Source organism: Poecilia reticulata, chromosome 18 (assembly GCF_904066995.2).
Source record: "Poecilia reticulata chromosome 18, P_reticulata-male-v2, whole genome shotgun sequence".
NCBI classification, from domain to species: domain Eukaryota; kingdom Metazoa; phylum Chordata; class Actinopteri; order Cyprinodontiformes; family Poeciliidae; genus Poecilia; species Poecilia reticulata.
In genome coordinates, this window is record NC_088847.1 from 13,653,952 (window position 1) to 13,672,692 (window position 18,741).

At 41.7% G+C, this 18,741-nt stretch overlaps 2 protein-coding genes across 2 annotated transcripts; both read right to left on the minus strand.

Annotated features, from left to right (window-relative positions):
* Positions 1-1,058: 1,058 nt before the first annotated feature.
* Positions 1,059-6,596, minus strand: slc16a13 (solute carrier family 16 member 13). The gene is made up of 6 exons (XM_008435433.3): positions 6,380-6,596; positions 5,146-5,379; positions 4,430-4,573; positions 3,995-4,251; positions 2,826-3,357; positions 1,059-1,444 (listed from the first exon to the last, which is right to left on the minus strand). Exons 2-6 carry the CDS (start codon positions 5,372-5,374, stop codon positions 1,212-1,214), a joined length of 1,395 nt encoding a protein of 464 aa, XP_008433655.1. The 5' UTR covers positions 5,375-5,379; positions 6,380-6,596; the 3' UTR covers positions 1,059-1,211.
* A 1,916-nt stretch (positions 6,597-8,512) lies between these two features.
* On the minus strand, positions 8,513-14,951 carry bcl6b (BCL6B transcription repressor). Its single transcript, XM_008435432.2, has 12 exons — positions 14,681-14,951; positions 13,733-13,810; positions 13,440-13,654; positions 12,438-12,692; positions 11,745-11,879; positions 11,389-11,581; positions 11,101-11,297; positions 10,910-11,016; positions 10,683-10,826; positions 10,444-10,574; positions 9,432-9,569; positions 8,513-9,320 (listed from the first exon to the last, which is right to left on the minus strand). Exons 3-12 carry the CDS (start codon positions 13,637-13,639, stop codon positions 9,180-9,182), a joined length of 1,641 nt encoding a protein of 546 aa, XP_008433654.2. The 5' UTR covers positions 13,640-13,654; positions 13,733-13,810; positions 14,681-14,951; the 3' UTR covers positions 8,513-9,179.
* Positions 14,952-18,741: the final 3,790 nt, after the last annotated feature.

Genomic DNA, 18,741 nt, shown 5'->3' on the forward strand with positions numbered 1-18,741 from the left:
GACGGTTGTCATTCACACACACTTAAAAATCAACACAAAAATCTAGTTTTGCTAGATACAGCAGAATGATTCATGTAGACCGGCTGAAGAAAAGGAGACACAAAAAACAAAGAACCAAGAAACCATCTGAAATATGTCAACGTGTAGAAAGACACCCTCGTACCTGTCAGTGCAACACGAATATCAACTGGTTTAATTCTCACTGGTGGCCTATAAAAATATGTCCTATAACCAAGGTGTCCTGCAAGAGGCATGTGACGATGTGTAAAAGCAAAGAGGTCTGTCAAGACTTATACTAAACACACTGACGCACCAGAAACAAACGTGTTTCTAAACTTTCCCAGCTACAGCCACAATCTAGAAGTAGAAACCACATAATCTCTAGGAGTTCAACATTTCTAAAGAGTCCAAATAATAACCTAAAAGTCAACAAGAGAAGAGATTCAGAAAGATCTGCACTTAGAAGGTAGAAAAGGTAATGCTATAAATTCTCACTGCACAAGACTCCACTGCTGAAGAAAACACTGAATCTTGTTTAAAATTTGTTGCAGAACATTTGGACAAGCCAGTGAAGTACCGGGAGAATATAATCTGGTTAAAATCATCAGTTTGGAAGTGGGAACATTATGTTAAGGGGCCTGTTTTTCAGCATTTGCAAGCTCACATGATTGAACCAAAACCTTCCCGATAATCTGAAAATGATGAACCAAGTGTGGCTTTAAATGCAAGACAATGATGAGAAACACACAACCAAGGAAACTCTCAGCTGGTCTCAGAGAAGCGTGGCTCAGTCAAACGTTTAAATTTAAATAAACTCAAGAAGAAAGGCCCAATAAAATCTTTAGGTTTTAGAGACAAACTGGAGGAAAACAGCAATAAACCATTTATGCACTAACTTCAGTCGGCTTCTTTGCAAATGGAGATTTCAAGGGTTGCTACTGACATCTGGTATAAATTTCCTGCTGATAGACTCAGAAACAAAATTGTCACAGCAATAGTTATTGTTCACAGTAATGTTTTCTTGCTTCTTAATTTCTTTGTCAAGAAAGATCAAAATGCACGTTTGCTGATGTGCATTGCTTTATTTTTTTTCTCCGCTTTTCTTTCTCCGGTCTCTTTCCTTATCCATGAGCTTTGGGTCTAATCCTCTGAGGTGTATTATTAATAACTCTCAGCTCGCTCTTTGCAAACAAAGATGTTCCCCGATCAGATCACCTTTGTGTTTGTTCCACGGTTTGACAGTTCAATTTAGACGAGCAGCTGTCCTTCTGCTCTGAATTCAAAGTCTCGCTGTTATCAACGAGGACGGGTCTCTGAGGAGGTGGGGGCTCCGCGCAGGAGAAATAGTGAGGCAGCGTGGTCATGGTCAAACTACCGAGGAGCACAAAACCGCCGGCGACCACAAAGGAGGCTGTGTAGTTTCCTGTCATGTCTCTGAGCCAACCTGCAGCACAAAAAACAAAAATGGAGTCGATTAGAGCGTTCCCTCACCAGGGTGGAGTGATTAATCAACGTAATGCTTCAATGAATTTCAAAGCAAAAGTTCAAATTTGAGAATTTTATCCAAAAGTTAAGAGTACATGCTTAAATAAATACACATATCCTCACTAATATTGACTTGTATTGGCATTCATGCCCATATCTTCTATTATCACAACTATAAGTGAAACAGTGTCAGCAAACAGTGCGTGAACCCTTGAACAGTGTGTCGTCTCATCCTGAGTAATTAAACAGATTACACAAGAAGGCGCTTTCATTAAGAAATAGTTCATTACAATCTTTAAAATTATCTACTTAATAACTGCAGAAAGGAGTTACAGAGCTGCCATTTTTAAAAATAGAAAAAATAACATTTGTGGAAAATTTTAGGAGAGATTTTCAACACCGTTAATTTCTTTACTCTATGTAACCAAACTGAGTCGTTTCCTCCCATTTTCTCCGTTGTTTCTCTAAAACAATGTCAGAAATCTCAGATTAACCAGATCTCACATTAATAAAAATGTCTCAAAATATTTTTTTCTCTTTTTTAATTTCTTTCATTACAACTCCAATCAAATATAACAGACATGATAATTGGGTAATGCAAGGCAGATGATTATAATGCCAATTTAATCTTTTAAACTATCTGCAGGATATTTAATGCTTTTGAATTACAAAGCAAGAAAAATACTAAAGCACACGTAGCATTATCAAATTGAGCAAAGTTGCATTAAAAACTTGCATTTGCATTTGTTAAAATTGTCAACTTTGCATTAAAATAGTCATTATTTACCGAATGACATTTTATGACAACAGTCGTAAACATTCATGAAGACTCCTTTATCTTCATGACGGGTGTTATGTCATGTTTACGACAGTGTCATGTCAGTCTTATCCACACTCCGTCAAAAGAAGCCTTACCAAAACTTTTAATAAAAAATGTACGTTTTTTTTTTTTAAATTGGCGGGTTTCTATTAAGCGAGATTATTTTCGTGATTTCAACTTGCACAATTCTGTGGTTAATCGAAAGGCAGCCGGTGTTTAGCTCTGTCCGCTTAGAGAAACAGCTAAGAGCCAGTAACAGAGCTACTGGTGCCATTACTTTGGGTTTAGCTGTGTCTCCTTCATGGTCAGACACTGAATGACCTGTTGCTAGGTTTACATGTTTTCTGGACAGAACCACTGACACTGACCGCCACACACTTTCTGCACTGTCTTTGTTTTCTTTCCGATAGAAATTACTGAGAACTTTATGCCTCAGGTGTCTGTGGACCTGTTTGTGTTGCTCGGTGGCTTGCAATGACAGTCGGTGTTAACTGCTGTTGATGAATTGGCGAACTCCTACCTGACAGCGGAGTACCCAGCAGTCCTGCACAGCTCTCGATCAGCTGCAGGAGCCCGAGGCCCCCCATCATGCGCTCCACGCCCATGATCATCGGCACCACAGCAAACACCATGGAGGTCAAAGCGCCGGAGCAGAAACCGTAGAGAAGGCTGATCACAATCATTGCTGTGTAGGAGCCCGTCCAGGAGCTCACGGGCAGCAGCATAATGAACACTGCCGCCAAAACCGTCCAAAAGGTCAGCAGATGCACGACCCGAAAGCGCCCCAAGTCCGAGAACCAGCCCGACGCAATTCGGCCAAAAATGTCTGTGATGCCCGCAGCTGACATGATGAATGCCGCTTGGTACTCAGAGAAGCCCACCTGGCGGCCGTGGGCCACCAGGTGGAAATATGGCACAAAGTAGCCGAAGTTAAAAAGAGTTACACCTAAGGTGTAGGTGAGATACGGCCTCTCATAAAGCAGTGACACCTCCAGGTAGGAGAAGACTCTCTGTAGGAGGTCAGGCTGTGACGATCCGCTCTGTTGGTCCGCCTGCAGAGAAAAATAACAAATCACTGACAGAATTCATAATTTCTACTCAATTCTTCAATTAACGCAAACCTTAAACTTAGGGCTGAGCAATAAATCCATGTGCGAACCAGAACCGCACAGCATTCTGGGAGATGTAGGCAGGAGAAAGCCTTCACGTGCTCCACCTGTCAAGGCCAGCTAAGCTGGGTTGGTGACATGAACTCACTCGTTCTTCCGTTACCTAGCAATGACTCACTCGTTCTCTGGTTACCTAGCAACAACTTGTCGAATAACTTGCGCAGTTTCAGGTTTCACTAACATGCCTCCTGTCTGCTTAAAAATAAAAACCGAAGACTTTGAACGGAAACTGTGGCTAAAACAGGAAAGCTCACACCACCAGCTTGACTTTATTTCAAATATTTAAAACAAGAAACTAATCCATAATTATCAATATCGACTGATATGAAATCCTTATGTCGTGATAGTTTTTTTCAGCCATATCGTCCAGCCCTACTTAAACTTTAAACACAACCCTACATATAGTTGTTCCCTTTGTGCTTAGGGTAAACTTAAAGGGAAAACGTTCTAAAATATTTTTATTTAATAACAAAGTTTTATTTATTATAATTATTAAAAACCAGAAGGCAACATTTCCTACCTTTGTTGAGGCTTTAGAGCGACACTCTGGTCGGATAAGGGCTCCGCAGGCCATGATATTGAGGCTGAGGCCCCCCAGGATGAGCAGGGCTCCCCGCCAGGCATACTTCTCCACCAGCAGCTGGAAAAGGGGGTTAAAAGCAAAGGAAGAAAGGCCGATGCTAGAGAAACCCAGTCCCACAGCCAGTGCTCGTCTGCGGGTGAAGTTAGCCATGACTGTGGCCACCATGGGGGTGAAGACCAGCCCCCAGCCCAAACCTGGAGGACAAAAGGCTAAATGAAGAAATGGAATTGTACTCTTTTCATCTAACCCTAAAAAAACCCCACATCTAAACGGTTTCATTCATGTATTCTGCAGAAATAAGCAAGAAAAAAAACATGACCAAAGATAAACTGAGCACAGAGGTTTGAAAAGCTAACCCTAAATTTGCCATACCTGAGATTAGTCCCATAGTAAGGTAGAGGTGAACCAGGCAGGTGGCCTGTGAGGCAAGGATGAGTCCGAGTCCGGACAGAAAACCTCCTGTCATCACAACCAATCTGGTATCATATGCGTTACATAGAGCTGCACCCAGCGGGCCTGCAAAATAAACACCATAAACTAATCCCTACTAAACAAATCAAACACAGGATGTTTTCCTTCGATTTGAGAAAATCAAGAGTCATTTTAGAAAAGCCACGATAGAGTCGCAGTGCAATACCCCTTTAAAATCAGCGCAACATACAGCGTTTGCCCAATTCTTGGTTTAGTTTATTTAACTCTTCATGTTTTTCAGTATTTCAAAAACATAAAACCAATTTAAATATTAGGCACAGACAACACAAGTAAACATAAAATGCAGATTTTAAATGAACGTAAAAATCCAAATCTGCATGGCCCAATGTAAAAAAGTGATTGCCCCCCATTACACCTCACACCTCTTCTCAAGCTATTAATTCAAGAAACTATGATAAATATTTATCCTAGAACTGTACATTTTGCACAGTAAATAAATTACTAATTTACCAAGTAGTAAGGTACTGTGTAATAGATAAAAACATTCTAGGGTTTTTCTTAGTATTTTAAGGAAATTGAGTGTCTTCTGACAGAGATCATTACAGTATTCTTTAATTGTTTAAAGATAAGAAGGCAGGGTTCAACATCAGACTTACTAAAGAACTGCTGCGCTGCCAAGCCGATGGATGAGATCCAGGAGATGGCCTGAGCGCTCTCCTCAAAGTACCGGACGAACTCCACAAAGAAGATCCCCAAACCGCGCATCAGTCCAAACACGAGGCTGGTGCTGACGAACAACGCCACGACCAGCACCCAGCCCCAGCCTCCGTCCGGGCCTTCTGCTCCATCGCCCTGACTCTGTGATTTCAGCTTTCTGTTGGTCATATTATCTATAAACACGTAAATACACATAAAATAAATAAAAGAGGGCTGTTAAAAGTTGACCTGTCAGGCTCTGGAAAAGCATAAGTGCAGAAAAAGTCACAGATCTTTGCTGCGGTAGAGCAAAGTGGTAATGATTAACCTCCAGTGGGGCAATAAACTCTCACGGTGTGGAGTATGTGAGACTAAGCTTCTTAACAAGTTGGCCTTTATTGACCTGATGTAGGTCAAAAGTCAGAGGGCCCAAGGAGATGCTCCTCACATGTTGGTTATTGATTACTGATGGTGAACTCATGTGCACAAGCAGTAAGCTACTGCAGTGTCATCAGTCCAGTTCCACCTGAAAATGTCTAATTACACATATCTCTGTGTAAAAAAAAAAGGCATGACAACTAATAAATAAAGCCACCATTAGAAAGCTACATTTTCCTGGATTTACTAAATGAAGACGCCAAGATGCCAGCTGCAGCTAAACTATTTTGTAACTACTTGTTACAGAATAACATGATAAGTAACAAATAACAAAATAATAAGTAATATTATTAGGTTATTATTAGATATTAGGTTTTCACAAAACCTAATATCTAAAATTCTCAACATTTCTTTAGAGGCACTTCTTTGCTATAGCTACTATCTAAATGTAAACATAAACTTATAGTTTGATTGTGTCTTAAAACGTCCTGCCATACTCACTGCTCTAGTAAATGGGCATGACGTAACGTCACGCGACCCCTGCCGCTGTGCTGTTGCCACTAGTTATAAAAACAAAACATATAGCCTACAACGTGTACAAGTAACATAGTTTAATAAATTAAACAAAAGTATTAGAGGAAAGAGTCAAAACCAATTTTTAGAGCGAGGTTATAACGGTACCAAAAGTGGGGAGGACCTAATAATTGCTTAATTTCCTTTGAACACCGGCTGGAGTTGACAGTTAGGGACACCGGCCGCTAACCGCCTGCTAAACAAACTTATCCGAGATGTCTGTAACTCGACTCAACAACTCACCCAGTGTGTGTGCGTGTGTCAGCTCCACGGCACCTCATGGTCCACAGTGTCCCGGTTCAGAGCAGTAAAGTGAAAACATTAACAGGGTTTGTTACGGCGAGCCGAAGCCGCCACAGCAGCTGAGTCTGCGCAGTCACCTGAGAACCAACACTGCAGCTCCCTGGATCCATCAGTGATCCCGATTAACTCAGTCCGTGAGAAGTAGGCTATAAGTATTCTACACTTTCTGTTCATAAAAAAAAAATGGTAAAGATGTATAGCCTACTTGTTTAAAATATTGGATTTTCCCTTATAACAACCTTCTAATCCAGCAATTGGATTGTCCAGAAAGTGAATGGTCCGCTTAGTATTTCTTTTGTTTTTGCTTCTGGTTTTGTTTCCATGATTGACACTAGAGGGAAGCAACCTCAAGGTCTTGAAATCCGAAATGACTTGAGCAACTATAGCCTCAGCTCAATTACAATCACATTCAGAAAGAATCATAGAACTGATTTACAGTGCATGACCAATAAGTTGAACATTTGCAAAAAAAAAAAAAAAAAAAAAATTAAATAAATTACTCAATAAATTATCTTGTTTTTTAATAAAGCTGATCTGTTAGCTGGAACTAAAAGTCAATCACAAAAACATGATCACCACTTTGCACATATTTAAGTTCACATGGCAGGATTTTAAAATTGTAGGCCAGCTTTCAAAGCCTGAGAGGTCACACAGGAGAATATTAAGTATAACTGGTTGGATCGTATCTTGTGTTGTCCACACCACACACAATTCGATTTCACTCACCGACATTCTGATTCCAGGCAGAAAATCCCATAAAAACCCTGCCATACTATACTTGACTAGAGTAAACAAACACGATGTAGAAGCAATAGCGATAGTTTGTGAACTTATTCTAAGTGATAAGACTTAACAAAAAAAGGCATTGGATTAAAGAGTGGAGAGAGCGTGAGCAGCGGCTCTATTTGCTTCACAACGATATGGATGTGAGTTCTGATTTTACATTGTTAAACATTTGTTACTCTGTGTTTGGATTGTTTTCTGTTCTGTCATTTCATTTAGCATCGCCAGTTTAAGTTTGATTAAGTATTTGCTGAATTGATGTTTAGATTGAAAACAATGGACACAAAATAATGTTTTGCGTTAGCAATTTCGCTCCAACTCTTCTCCTTGTCACTTCTGTGGATATTCCTTGTACAAAATGTTGAATAAATATTCACATTGTTCACATGTTACCTATAGACAGCCCTCTCCTCCATCTCCAATGTCCAATTGTGGTTGCACAATGTCAGCAGTTCTTTGTTTGGGATTCCAATAGAAAAATTCAACCGCCTAAGAATCGTTTGACCGAGCCAAAGATAGAACCCTAAATAACCTATTTAGACAGTTTATAAGCAAAAAAAAAAAAAAAAAAAAGTTGACCTGGGGATGAATTTCACTTCAAATGATCATTTTTGGTAAAGAAAACAGGGTAGGAGTGTAAATGAAGCCTGGAAAGTCCCATCAAACTTCCAGTATTTGTCCACGGAGCTCAGACAATAAGGCCTGGCGAGCCATGGCTCATCAGGGAGCAGGAAGCGGGGATGACAGAGGGTGGGAGAGTTCACAGACACCCCATCACCTTCAGGAAGCCCCCGCACGTGGTCGAGTCTGGCGCGCAGCCGAGAAGAACTAGGACTCTGGAGGAAACAGGTGCCCTCTGCTTCATTGTTTCCACTGCAAGAAAAACACGGAGCACGGCCTAAAAGTTTGGTGGAATGGATTTGAATTAGGATAAAAACCATCCATTATCGATCACAAGACAACACAAAGACACACAGGACAAACTATGTTTGCAGACACACACATACAGGCATGCATAAGATCAATTTAGAGAGGACCTAACAATCCTTTTCGTTAAATGTGAGAGGAAGTCAGAGTACCCAGAGAAAACCTACATGTAAAGAAAGAACGTGGAAGCTCCACGCAAAAAGATCGCCAGCCAAACCTACAACCATGTTGCCCTAAGCGGCAACGGCGCTGAACACTGCAACACCATACAACCTTCTAGGACAAGATCTGGTTTATAAAGTGAGAAACAGGAAAAAATATTTGAAGTATTGTAAGTAAATAAAACCACAAAAGACCTTGAAATGATATAAAAAAATTATTTTATTTCAAATTTGTCCTGCAAATGAACTCATACAAATTTAAGTGGCTTCAAAACATTTTCATTTAAATGCCGTCATCAATAACATGATTTAAGTTTATTCTAGTCTTTATTCAGTACAAGAGAACTAATCCCTTTAGTCTGGTTTGAACTCCAAGAGCATAAATTACTTCTTATAGATGCTTAAAAAACAATATAGAGGCCCCAGGCCGTCAGGTTAAATACATATTTATGAAAACAACTCATGAAGTGCTTCTCTACATTCAGAATCTTCACTCACCACCTCTAATACACATGCGTTTCTTTTCTTTCTTCTATCCACATCCAATATCTTTCTACAAAATTTTATCAACACCTTTTTCTTGCACTCTTCCTGCCTTTACATCTCCTCACAATCCTTCATCAACACTTTACTTCAGTCCTTTTCTTTCCCTCTTCCTTTATCAACATTCATCCAACATTTCTGACAAAATGCGTGTCCCATACGGCCCAGACGTTGTTCGATAAAGGTGGCCGAAATGTTGCGAAAGTAACGTCTGCAGTAATTTTAACGCAAAGATAACTTTCAGTTTCAATCAAGAGTCAGGTGAATCATTTTCTGACAGATTTAGTTACAGCCGATGTGATCCGGTACGTAGCGATCAACGCTCCTCAGCAGGCCTGCAGAAGAGGCTGGAAGGGCTCGGTCAGCACCTTGTAGCGGATCTTAGTGTTGGTGATGGCTCCGTGTTTCTGCCGTAGGTGCAGACGCAGCTGGCTCTTGTGTCGGAAGTGAAGGTCGCACTTCTCACACTGCAAAGCAAAAACACAAGCACCCCCACAGATTAAAGATCGGACAGGGTTGTTAATCCGGGTTTGGTCGGATTTATTTTTGTGCAGGTGCAAGTTGCTTCTGTAACGTACGGAGTAAGGTTTCTCTCCGGTGTGGATGCGCAGATGGCTCTTGAGCGTCTGCAGGTGGCGGAAGCGGGTTCCACAGGTGTGACAGGGGTAGGGTTTCTCACCGGTGTGGATCAGGACGTGGGCCCGGAGGTGGGCAACCTAAGACCAGGACGGAGCAAAGGAAAGGTTGAGACGTGACACAGTCCAAGAAAACATCTTTTTTTTGTTTAGTTGTCACATTTCACATACTTGTTTTTTTAAACATCACATACTTGTTTTTTAAACAAAAAGCTAAAGAAAAAATATTGATGTAATTTTTAAATACTCAACTAATAAAAAAAATGCAGACTCTTAAAGTGGAGAATCTGTAGTTGTTTTCTTGGAGCTTTTTTCTGTCTAATGAAAATCAACACTCGTTCCTCACTTGAATTGCACCTTCTCTTGTTTTTTCCATTCTGAAGATTGGCTCAGATAAATGGGCCCCTGTGTCACATCCTATTGGAACACCCCAAAAAACAGGAAGTTGTGAACTACTAATTGAAAACTCTTGAACAACAGATTTGTTAAAAGCTATTTATTTCACAATTGTGGGATTTTGTTCCAAGTGAGTGAATTTGCTCAGACTAACTGTTGGATTTTCAATGTGATGTTATGAAACTGATAAAAGAGAGAGAGAGAAAAAAGAGGCTTTTGTGCATCTTTACCAGAGGTTGCAGTAAGGGAAACCAGATGAATGGCTGCTGCATGGAGCAATTTTTGGCATGAGGCTATATTTTTCTGTGAGTAAATTTATTCTAAGCATTGCGATACTGTGTTAATATATTTTTTGGAAGTTAAAACTCATATCTGTCAGTGCTGCCACACCCAGTTTAACCATGTTCTATCTGTAGGCTTTTAAGAACAAGTGTAACTTTTCAAAACTCATCTAAAATATTAAGAAAGCAGAGTTTAGAAGTCAGTGTTGACCGGTCATGGCTAACTCCTGTACAATGAGAAGTTTATCAATTGTTTTAGTGCACCGTTTCTTCCTGACCTGAACAAATCGAGCTCCACAGGTGTCGCAGCGGTACGGTTTCTCTCCTGAGTGAATGCGGGTGTGAGTTTTCAGGTTGGCTGGTCGGTTAAACTGAGCTCCGCACACGTTGCAGCGGTACGGCTTGTCTCCTGCCAGAACAAAGTTCGCTCCTGTTACACACTTCTTGTGTTTTTTCTCAACCAAAAAAAAAAAAAAGCAATAAAAAGAAACAGAAAAATATATGTTTAAAGTTTCACCTGAGCACACAGATTTGGTTCCCTGGAGAGAGCCAGAATAAGCAAAGGGCAGGTAGCGATTCTCGCATTTGATTGGAGGTTCGCCGAGTTGGGCAGCTTCCGGATCAGATGGAAGAAGTTTAGGGATAATGGTGCCAGGTGAGACTGGAAAAGCAAATAAGAAAAGAAAAACTGCTTTAGAAACCAGATCGTTGTGTTTCCTTAATGACCTGTTTGTTTGTGCCTACCTGGCTCCTTCTTGTGGGAGGCAGAGCCTTTTGGGAGATCCAGAGAGGGAGGCGGCCCGAGGGGAGGGGCTCGGCCAGAACCCTCGTAGCAGGAGGCCTGCCCCTGTCTGATGGGGAAATTCAATGTATTTACCATAACCGCTTATTTTTTCTTTCTTTGTCCTCAGATTTGTCAGATTTGTCTGGTTTACCTATCAATCTGACCAGGCACTTCTCCAGACCACGCCTCTGTTGGAGCTTTGAGAGCCAAATCCTGACACTGAACCTCCTCTGACTCCTCTACTTTCACCGCAGCAGCAGCAGCAGCGGTGCAGAGAGGGTTCAGGACAATGTACTTGTACTTCTTCCAGTTGCAGGCCTTTGGGTCTGGTGCGGCTTTAGTTTCAATCTAAGAAATTGTAAAATTTGTCATATTTCTTTCAGCTTTCTTTTTAATAACAGCCACCAGTTTTTGGGGGGGAGGAGCGGAGGGAACGTACCTCTGGGTTTTTGCTGCAGGTGCTGGACTCGGCAGGAGAGTTGGGATGGCAGCTGGAGCGGTCTGGGCTGTTTGGGGATAAAGTCTGGGCGTTCAGGACGGGTGAGTCAGGATGTTCTTTCACCTCGTCTGACCCAGGCTGGCAGGGCGGGAAAGCCCCTGGCTTGAGAAAGCCTTCTGCAACAACAGGGAACCTGCAGGAAAAACAAAGGAAGTTCTGTAATGAGCCCAACCTGCCGACAGACAAAGGCACACAAGCTGCAGCGGCAGCTGTACTTCTGGCAATGTGCAAATGGAACAAAAATAACAATTTCCCCCATTTTCTGAGTAATCCGTTTTTGTCATTTGAAGACTAACCTTCTGTCTGCAGCTGCTGGGAGGGACTGCTGGGGTCCTGGACTGGGCAGTTCCCCCCCTTTAGGGGAAGCAGAGGCGACAGAGATGCTGGAGTCCAGCTCCATCCGCGGGTGTCTGGCACTCACGTTCTCTGTGCTGGAAAAGAAAAGTCAAAAACATGAAGCAGATTCACAACACATGCTTAAAGGGGCAGTGTTATGTATTTTTCAAGCACATAGCACCATTTAATAGCTGTTAAATATGCTAAATAAATCAAATATGATTTAAAATAAATGTTGGTTCCCGATTTAGCGCCTTGAATTTGGCCTCTGTCTTTTTAACAACTCCTGCTTTTTCTGAAACTCCGTCTTTAGGAAGTCATAACAACATCGCTCCTCTATTAACCCTTTAACAGCATTTTTACCAGTGTTGCTCTGAGAAGTAGCTCAAATAATGAGCTCAGCAGATGCTCAGTTCCACCAGGTGTCTGCTAATTGCTGCTGGCTAGTCTGAAGGAGCTGGGGGAGTCACTGTGTGGCGGAAGCTCCAAAGTTTGGGAACTGCAGCTAAGAGGAAACTGGAGTTCCGCCCAGACGTTTTGCACAGCTGAATGGTTGCCGTGGGAGATGTAATAATTTCTTTAAAAAGTCGATTCTACACAATACTGCCCCTTTAAGAACATCTGGCGAAGGCGGTCGATTTGCAGGCCCTCACCAGTGCAGCTGCATGAAGTCCCTGCATGTGTCCGCCACATGGTCCATCTGCAGATAGGCGGCCGTGGCCAGCACACCAGAGACGATGCTTGGAGTCAGGGGCAGGCGGGAGGTGTACATGAAGTCGAGCAGCAGGGAGACGCAGGACGGGTCCAGGCTGCTGGGAAGAGACACGGTCCTGAGCGGCTCCCTGCTGTTGCCGCCACCACGGCCCTGAAGCATCATCCGGTGGGAATACAGGGAGTAGAAAAACCCGCTGCACAGACAGAGGGAGGAGGATTTATATGAGATTAAAGGTGCATGCTGCCTAGATTTTTTCTTATTGGGCACAAATTGCACTAAAATTGCAATTTCACCTAAATGCGCCGCAGTCTTACACAAAACGTGAATAACAACACTCTTTATCTACCCTCCCACCCCCCGAAAAAAAAAAAAACTATGTCATATTGCCACTTTATTTTGACTTTATTCTCGCATTATGATTTTATTCTGGTAAAGCTATGACTTTGTTCTCATAATTTTATTTATTTATTTATTTTATTTTCTTGTCGTAGCTCTAATACTAAAGCTATTCAAATTACTTATCAGCTTAAAGTCAAAATGATTGCACCACAATTGATCACAAATTGCAACCGACTGTTTATTTGGCCCCTTTTTTCTTTATGATGAGTTTTTTGTGCAGTACTCTGAGGCTGCTTTTCCTTATTATTACTAAACATCACATACATCAACCTACCAATGGGACTAGAGATCGTAATTAGCTACTTTGCCAAAAAAAAAACAACTATCAACAAGAAAACATATTGATGAAGGTTGTAAAACAACAAAAGGAGCATTTCTGTCACCTACTGATATGGAGTGGACAAACCGTGAATCTATATGCAATATGATATGAACAAATTGATTGGCAGCTCTGGGTGGGGGGGGGGCGACCACGCCCCTGCCTCATTGCCTCCTAGAGCAAAGACGGCGCTTCATGCGGCATCTTGACCTTTGCACTAACCTGCAGGCCACAAGCACGGCGCAGTGCGCCTGCAGCTGGACGCTGCCGACCACCAGGGTGGTGTCGGTCAGGATGCCCCTGTGCCGCAGCTCGTTCAGGTTCAGCAGCACGTCGTTGGAGTGGCGAGTGAACTCCTTCACGTATCCCCCGGCCCGCATGGTCTGCCCTCTGTCCGCCCTGTAGATCCCCAACACTTCCATCAGGCTTGGCTGGATCTGTGGGAAAAAGCAGAAAATCGTTGAGCGTCTTGGAACGGCGCCTGTTTGGACGCGTGGAGCTTCAGAATGACGTACCTGGTTTTAACTGGTATAATAAATAAACTGGAGTGTCCCGGACACATCCGTTAGGTGAGACCAGCTCCCTACTCGTACCTGCATGGCAACAAACAAACAAAAAACACAGAATATTTAAAGAACAAACTGGAGATGATCAGGCTTTCCTAGATGATACCAATTTGAGGTTTTCTTTGAGATTAAAAAGAGGCAAAACTAACTATCTTTTCCGATGTCTACAATATATAAAAGAGAAATAAAATGTTCTGTTCTCTCATAGAGGTAGAAGCTTTGGATGGAGCAAAAAAAATAAGGAATTGCTGTCATGAGCTGAATGGTTTGAATTAACTTTCTCACTTTTATAATTTACTTTTGTCTTCTTTCCTTAAGTCATATTCAATTAATTTTGGTTTACTTAATTCATTTGTTTTCTTTTGTATTAAAGTCACTGACATCTGCAACCCCTGTTAGCTTCCAGTCAATATTAAGCAATGCATTACTTTTGCCAGATGTCTCTGAAACTCCTGTTGTGCTGCTGAGTTTTTGTGGAAACACAATATAAATGGTTTCCAGCCCTGGTTTTACTTTGTTATATTTACAGTTAATACAATCCTGAAGGTAAGAACTACATGTAATAACAAGATCATCCCTGTACAAAGTGAATGTCCTTTACTTTCATCTGCTTTTAATCAAACTCAACCAAGTAAACATGCTGTTGGATGGTGCGCTTAGGGAATGAAAATTATTTGTTTTCATAAATTTAACGAATAGATGATAAAAACTACGGGTATTTTTCATCATTTGACCTGCCTATCAAATGGACAAAGTGGTTATTTTCAGTCCCTGAGCTGACCGATTGTTGTATCCCTTCGATTAAAACACTCAAAACAATAAAATCCTTCGCAGCCAGACAACAATCAGACAGTCAAAATAGGAAAGAAAGAAAATAGAAGTGGTCTCAGGACTTACCCCGACCAGCAGGGACGAGAAACACAGCGCGCCGCTTTGCCTTCAGACCCCCCCCGAGTGTTCAGTCAGCAGTCAGAGGGACGAGGAGCTGGCGTTCACCTTCACACTGTGACACCGGCTCAACTGCAGGCACAGCCCTTTATAACGTCTTGCAGGAAACTCCCTTACAACCAGAGTCCCTTGTTTCCTATTTCCTCAATAGCCCACGCGCACTGTGGAAGAGAGGCAGGAAAAAAAACCGATGGCTGCAGGCTCTGGACCCATGAGTATTTTTAGTGGCCTATTAGTTTTTCTAAACCCCCACGGCTCGGTGAGGAGTAATGGCAGGAAAGCTCGGGGTGTTTTTGTGCCACGCTGAAAAAATATATACTGGAACCCCTTGGGGAGAGGCAGTACGTGTCTGGCTGTCCAGGGGTAGAACTGGGGAACATTCCCCACCAACGCTTTCCGACACTTCAGTCCCGTCCAGGAGAGAGGAAACTGCAGGAGAGGAAGCTGGAACTCCATCTTATTGTTTGATAAACAAGCTATTCTTTAATCATTGAGATCTTATCCTCGATTGATGCAGGGTCGACAGATCTTTTCACGCACAACCACTCCTATTGAAAAAGGTCTGAGGAGCAGCTGGTGTTGCTCTATTTGAGCCCATTTAGTTGGACTTAATTAAGAGATTAGTGACCAACACTCAGATGTGAGTAACGCAACTAAACGTTGAGCTAACCTTAAATTACAATGTATTTTCACTCCGACCTGATTACATATTTAAGAAATTGGGTTTTAATGGGAGAAACAACAAGCAGTATTGATCATGTTGTTTCTCTTGCGGAGGTAATAACCACTCCGGACGCTGAGCGGAAGCCTCTGGCCTGCTGCCTGGGAGGAGAAGTGTTTATGAGGACCAGAAGAGGAAGGAAGCAGGACAAACTTGATCTTTCTAGATGGGAGACACGTTCTCCTACAAGTGCTGAAAAACAACCTTTCCCCCCACCCAAAGTGAGAGAAATGCAGCCGACAGATGTGCAGGAACTCCCCCAACACACACACACGCACGCACATGCACACACACACACACGCACACACACACACACACACAGAACTCTGAATACATCCTGCGAGACTGCACAGAGACAGGGATGAAAACGCCGGTGCAGGACATCCGTCAGTGACATAAAGCAAGAGGGAGACACTGATGGAGAGGGCAGGTAGTCATGGAGCGAGGGGACAAAGGCCAAGAGGTCACAAATAGCTGAAAAACAAGCGGAAAGGTAACTCAGCATCGTATCAGTCAGGTATCACTCTCTGAGTGCCTAATAGAGTCGCAGAAAAAGTGAACTGTGAACTAAAATGTTTCCGTTAAATGTGTTGAACAAGTGACGCTAAAGGAAAAGGAAGAAAAAATGTCATCAAAGGTAAATGTTGATCTTGCAGAATCTATAGTGAGGGTAATTTAACCAAAACTAAACAGATCATAAGTCATAGACAAAGGTATTTTTTTTACCTCTTTAACTTTTCCACATCCTGTCAAGTCACAACCACAACCTTAGGTTGTTAGGTCCAGTTTGCATACAATGCAAACTGGAAGGAAAATGATTAATAATAATAATGTCCAATATTTTATACAAACAAAAATCTGAAAAGTGTGACATAGATTTCTATTCAGCCTTTCTCTTCTTTGTGGAACCTTGTTTAGTTGTATTTACATCTGCAAGACTTGATTTTTTTTTTTTTTGGGGGGGGGGGGGGGGGGGTGATTTTCTTTGTAAAGCAGCTCAAGCACAGTCAGATTAGATAAAAATATCTGCAGACGTCAATTTTCAGTTCTGATGTAGATTCTTAATTGGATATGGGCCTTGACTGGGTCATTCTGATACATAATTATGTATAATAATGTTTGAAACCTTTCCATAGTTTTACCCTGTCTGCTTTGTTCCGTTGTCTGCATGATGTTGCTTTTTTATGCTCTCAAACGAACCTTTCAGACCTTTACAGAACAGTCGCATTTATACTTTAATTGCACAAAGTGTAACTGGTTGCACTGGGTTTTATTTGGGGTTATCAGATTAAAGGGAGCTGAATGTGCATGATACCCCTGACACAGTAAATACTGACGTTTGTTTTCATACTGTGACAAAAAAATAACCTCAAAGAAATTTAATCTCAGCAGGTAAATCTAACCCTAATTTGGAGACTTCAAAGTTTGTAAGCCATTTAATTAAACATTGCCCAACATACGGTTTCTGCTCCTTTGAAAACGAGAATCGGAAGCATATTGTTTGCATGGGATGTAGAGTAAGACGAGAGTGTCCTTGTGCTTTAATGTGTTTGGATGGAAGGTTTCATCAATTGTGAGCTTTGTTAAAACGAAAAAAAAAAAAAAAACAGAGGAAGAAACCATAAAGGAAAACAACGATTAAGAAAACAGAGTGGGAGATGTAGGTCTCTGCTACTTCCAGGCATTGTGAGAAGAACGGATGAGGGGGGCGGTTGAGGAAAAGTGAGAACATTACTAAACGGGTTCACCAATGGCCGGAAGCCGTTGAGTCTACGCCGTTGGCAGAACCGGGCAACACTCTCTGTGACTTCCTGCATCTGAGCCCATCTGCGAGTGCCCTTTGGCGGCCGACTGGTCTTGTTTGTGATAAAATGAAGAGATTATGTTATTTAAAATCAAAATGAAGAGGCTGTGCCACCTGTCTGTATTTTACATGTGAGGCTTCCCACCATTCTGTGGTTTCCTGGTTTGCCTGGAAAGAACTTTTATCCATCTGATAACATGTGGACTGAGGCAGTGCTGTGACTTCAAAAGTCCAAGTCAGTGCCAAAAGGTTGACAATAACACAGATCTGGGTAAACCGCCTCTTCCTGGTTGGACATATAAGGGCAAGCAGCAGAGGAGCAAGAGGAAGAAGGGCGATCCCAGGGTAAGCCATTGTTGTTTGTCTTTTCTTTGATGGAAATAGCTCGACATAGAGAGAGAATATGTGAATAAATGATGCCATTGAAAGAGGTTACTGTGGTAACACACCACCCAACAGTTCACGCTGGGTGGTGTGGGAAGAGGAAGAGGAGGAGGAAGAAGAAGGGGAAATGGGGTGGGAGTAGTAGTGGGTAAGAGACAGTTGACCCAAATCTGATCATGCGCAAAATTATAAAGCCTCACTTGACCTTCATGCGAAATTCAGTGTGTGAGGTGGGGGCAGAAAGTAAATAAAGGCCAACTTTTCTATGTCGCAACTTTTTCCACATCGTGATTTATTTGTACAATTATGGATTATGGGAGTCTTCTCCCCATAATCCCTGAATATAAAACCCACAGGGGGATTCAATGAAGACGTTTCAGCCACAAAATGAGCTGTGTGGAAAACTAAGTACACCCTAGCTGCTTCTGCAGAATTTAGGAGGGAGAGCATAAACCACACGCCGCTTATCAAAGGCACTTTAATCATCAACAGATGTGACCAGTTCGATATAGCAAATCCAGACTGTGCAATTCTCTAAAATAAACGTTAAAATCTCAGTGTCAGACTCTGACACTGAGTCCCTTAAAGATGACTGCAAGACAAGACGGACACATTTTTGGAAGAATCACGAGGAGGATGATCTATGAAAAATATGACAGCACAACTTGGACTTGCAGAGTTGCGCCTTAATGAACCCCTTTTGGAGCAATGTGCTTTGGAAAGACGGCAACAAAATATATATATATATATATATATATATATATATATATATATATATATATATATATATATATATATATATATATATATATATATATATATATAAAATATAATATATCTGACGTAAGCTGATCATCAACAAGTCATATCAAAGGAAACATGCTAATGTTAGTCTATCACTACAGAAAATCACTCTTTGTTTAAATTGTGTTTCATTGAGCTGGTTGAATTGTTCATGCAAACAGGTTTGGGCAAATACTAAAAATAATACTCATAATGTAATCCGATTTCCCCAATCACTCCGTGTAAAAGTGTATGGAGATGAAATCCATTTATGTGCACTGAAAGAGACAAGAGATTTTATATTCTACAATCTATTAG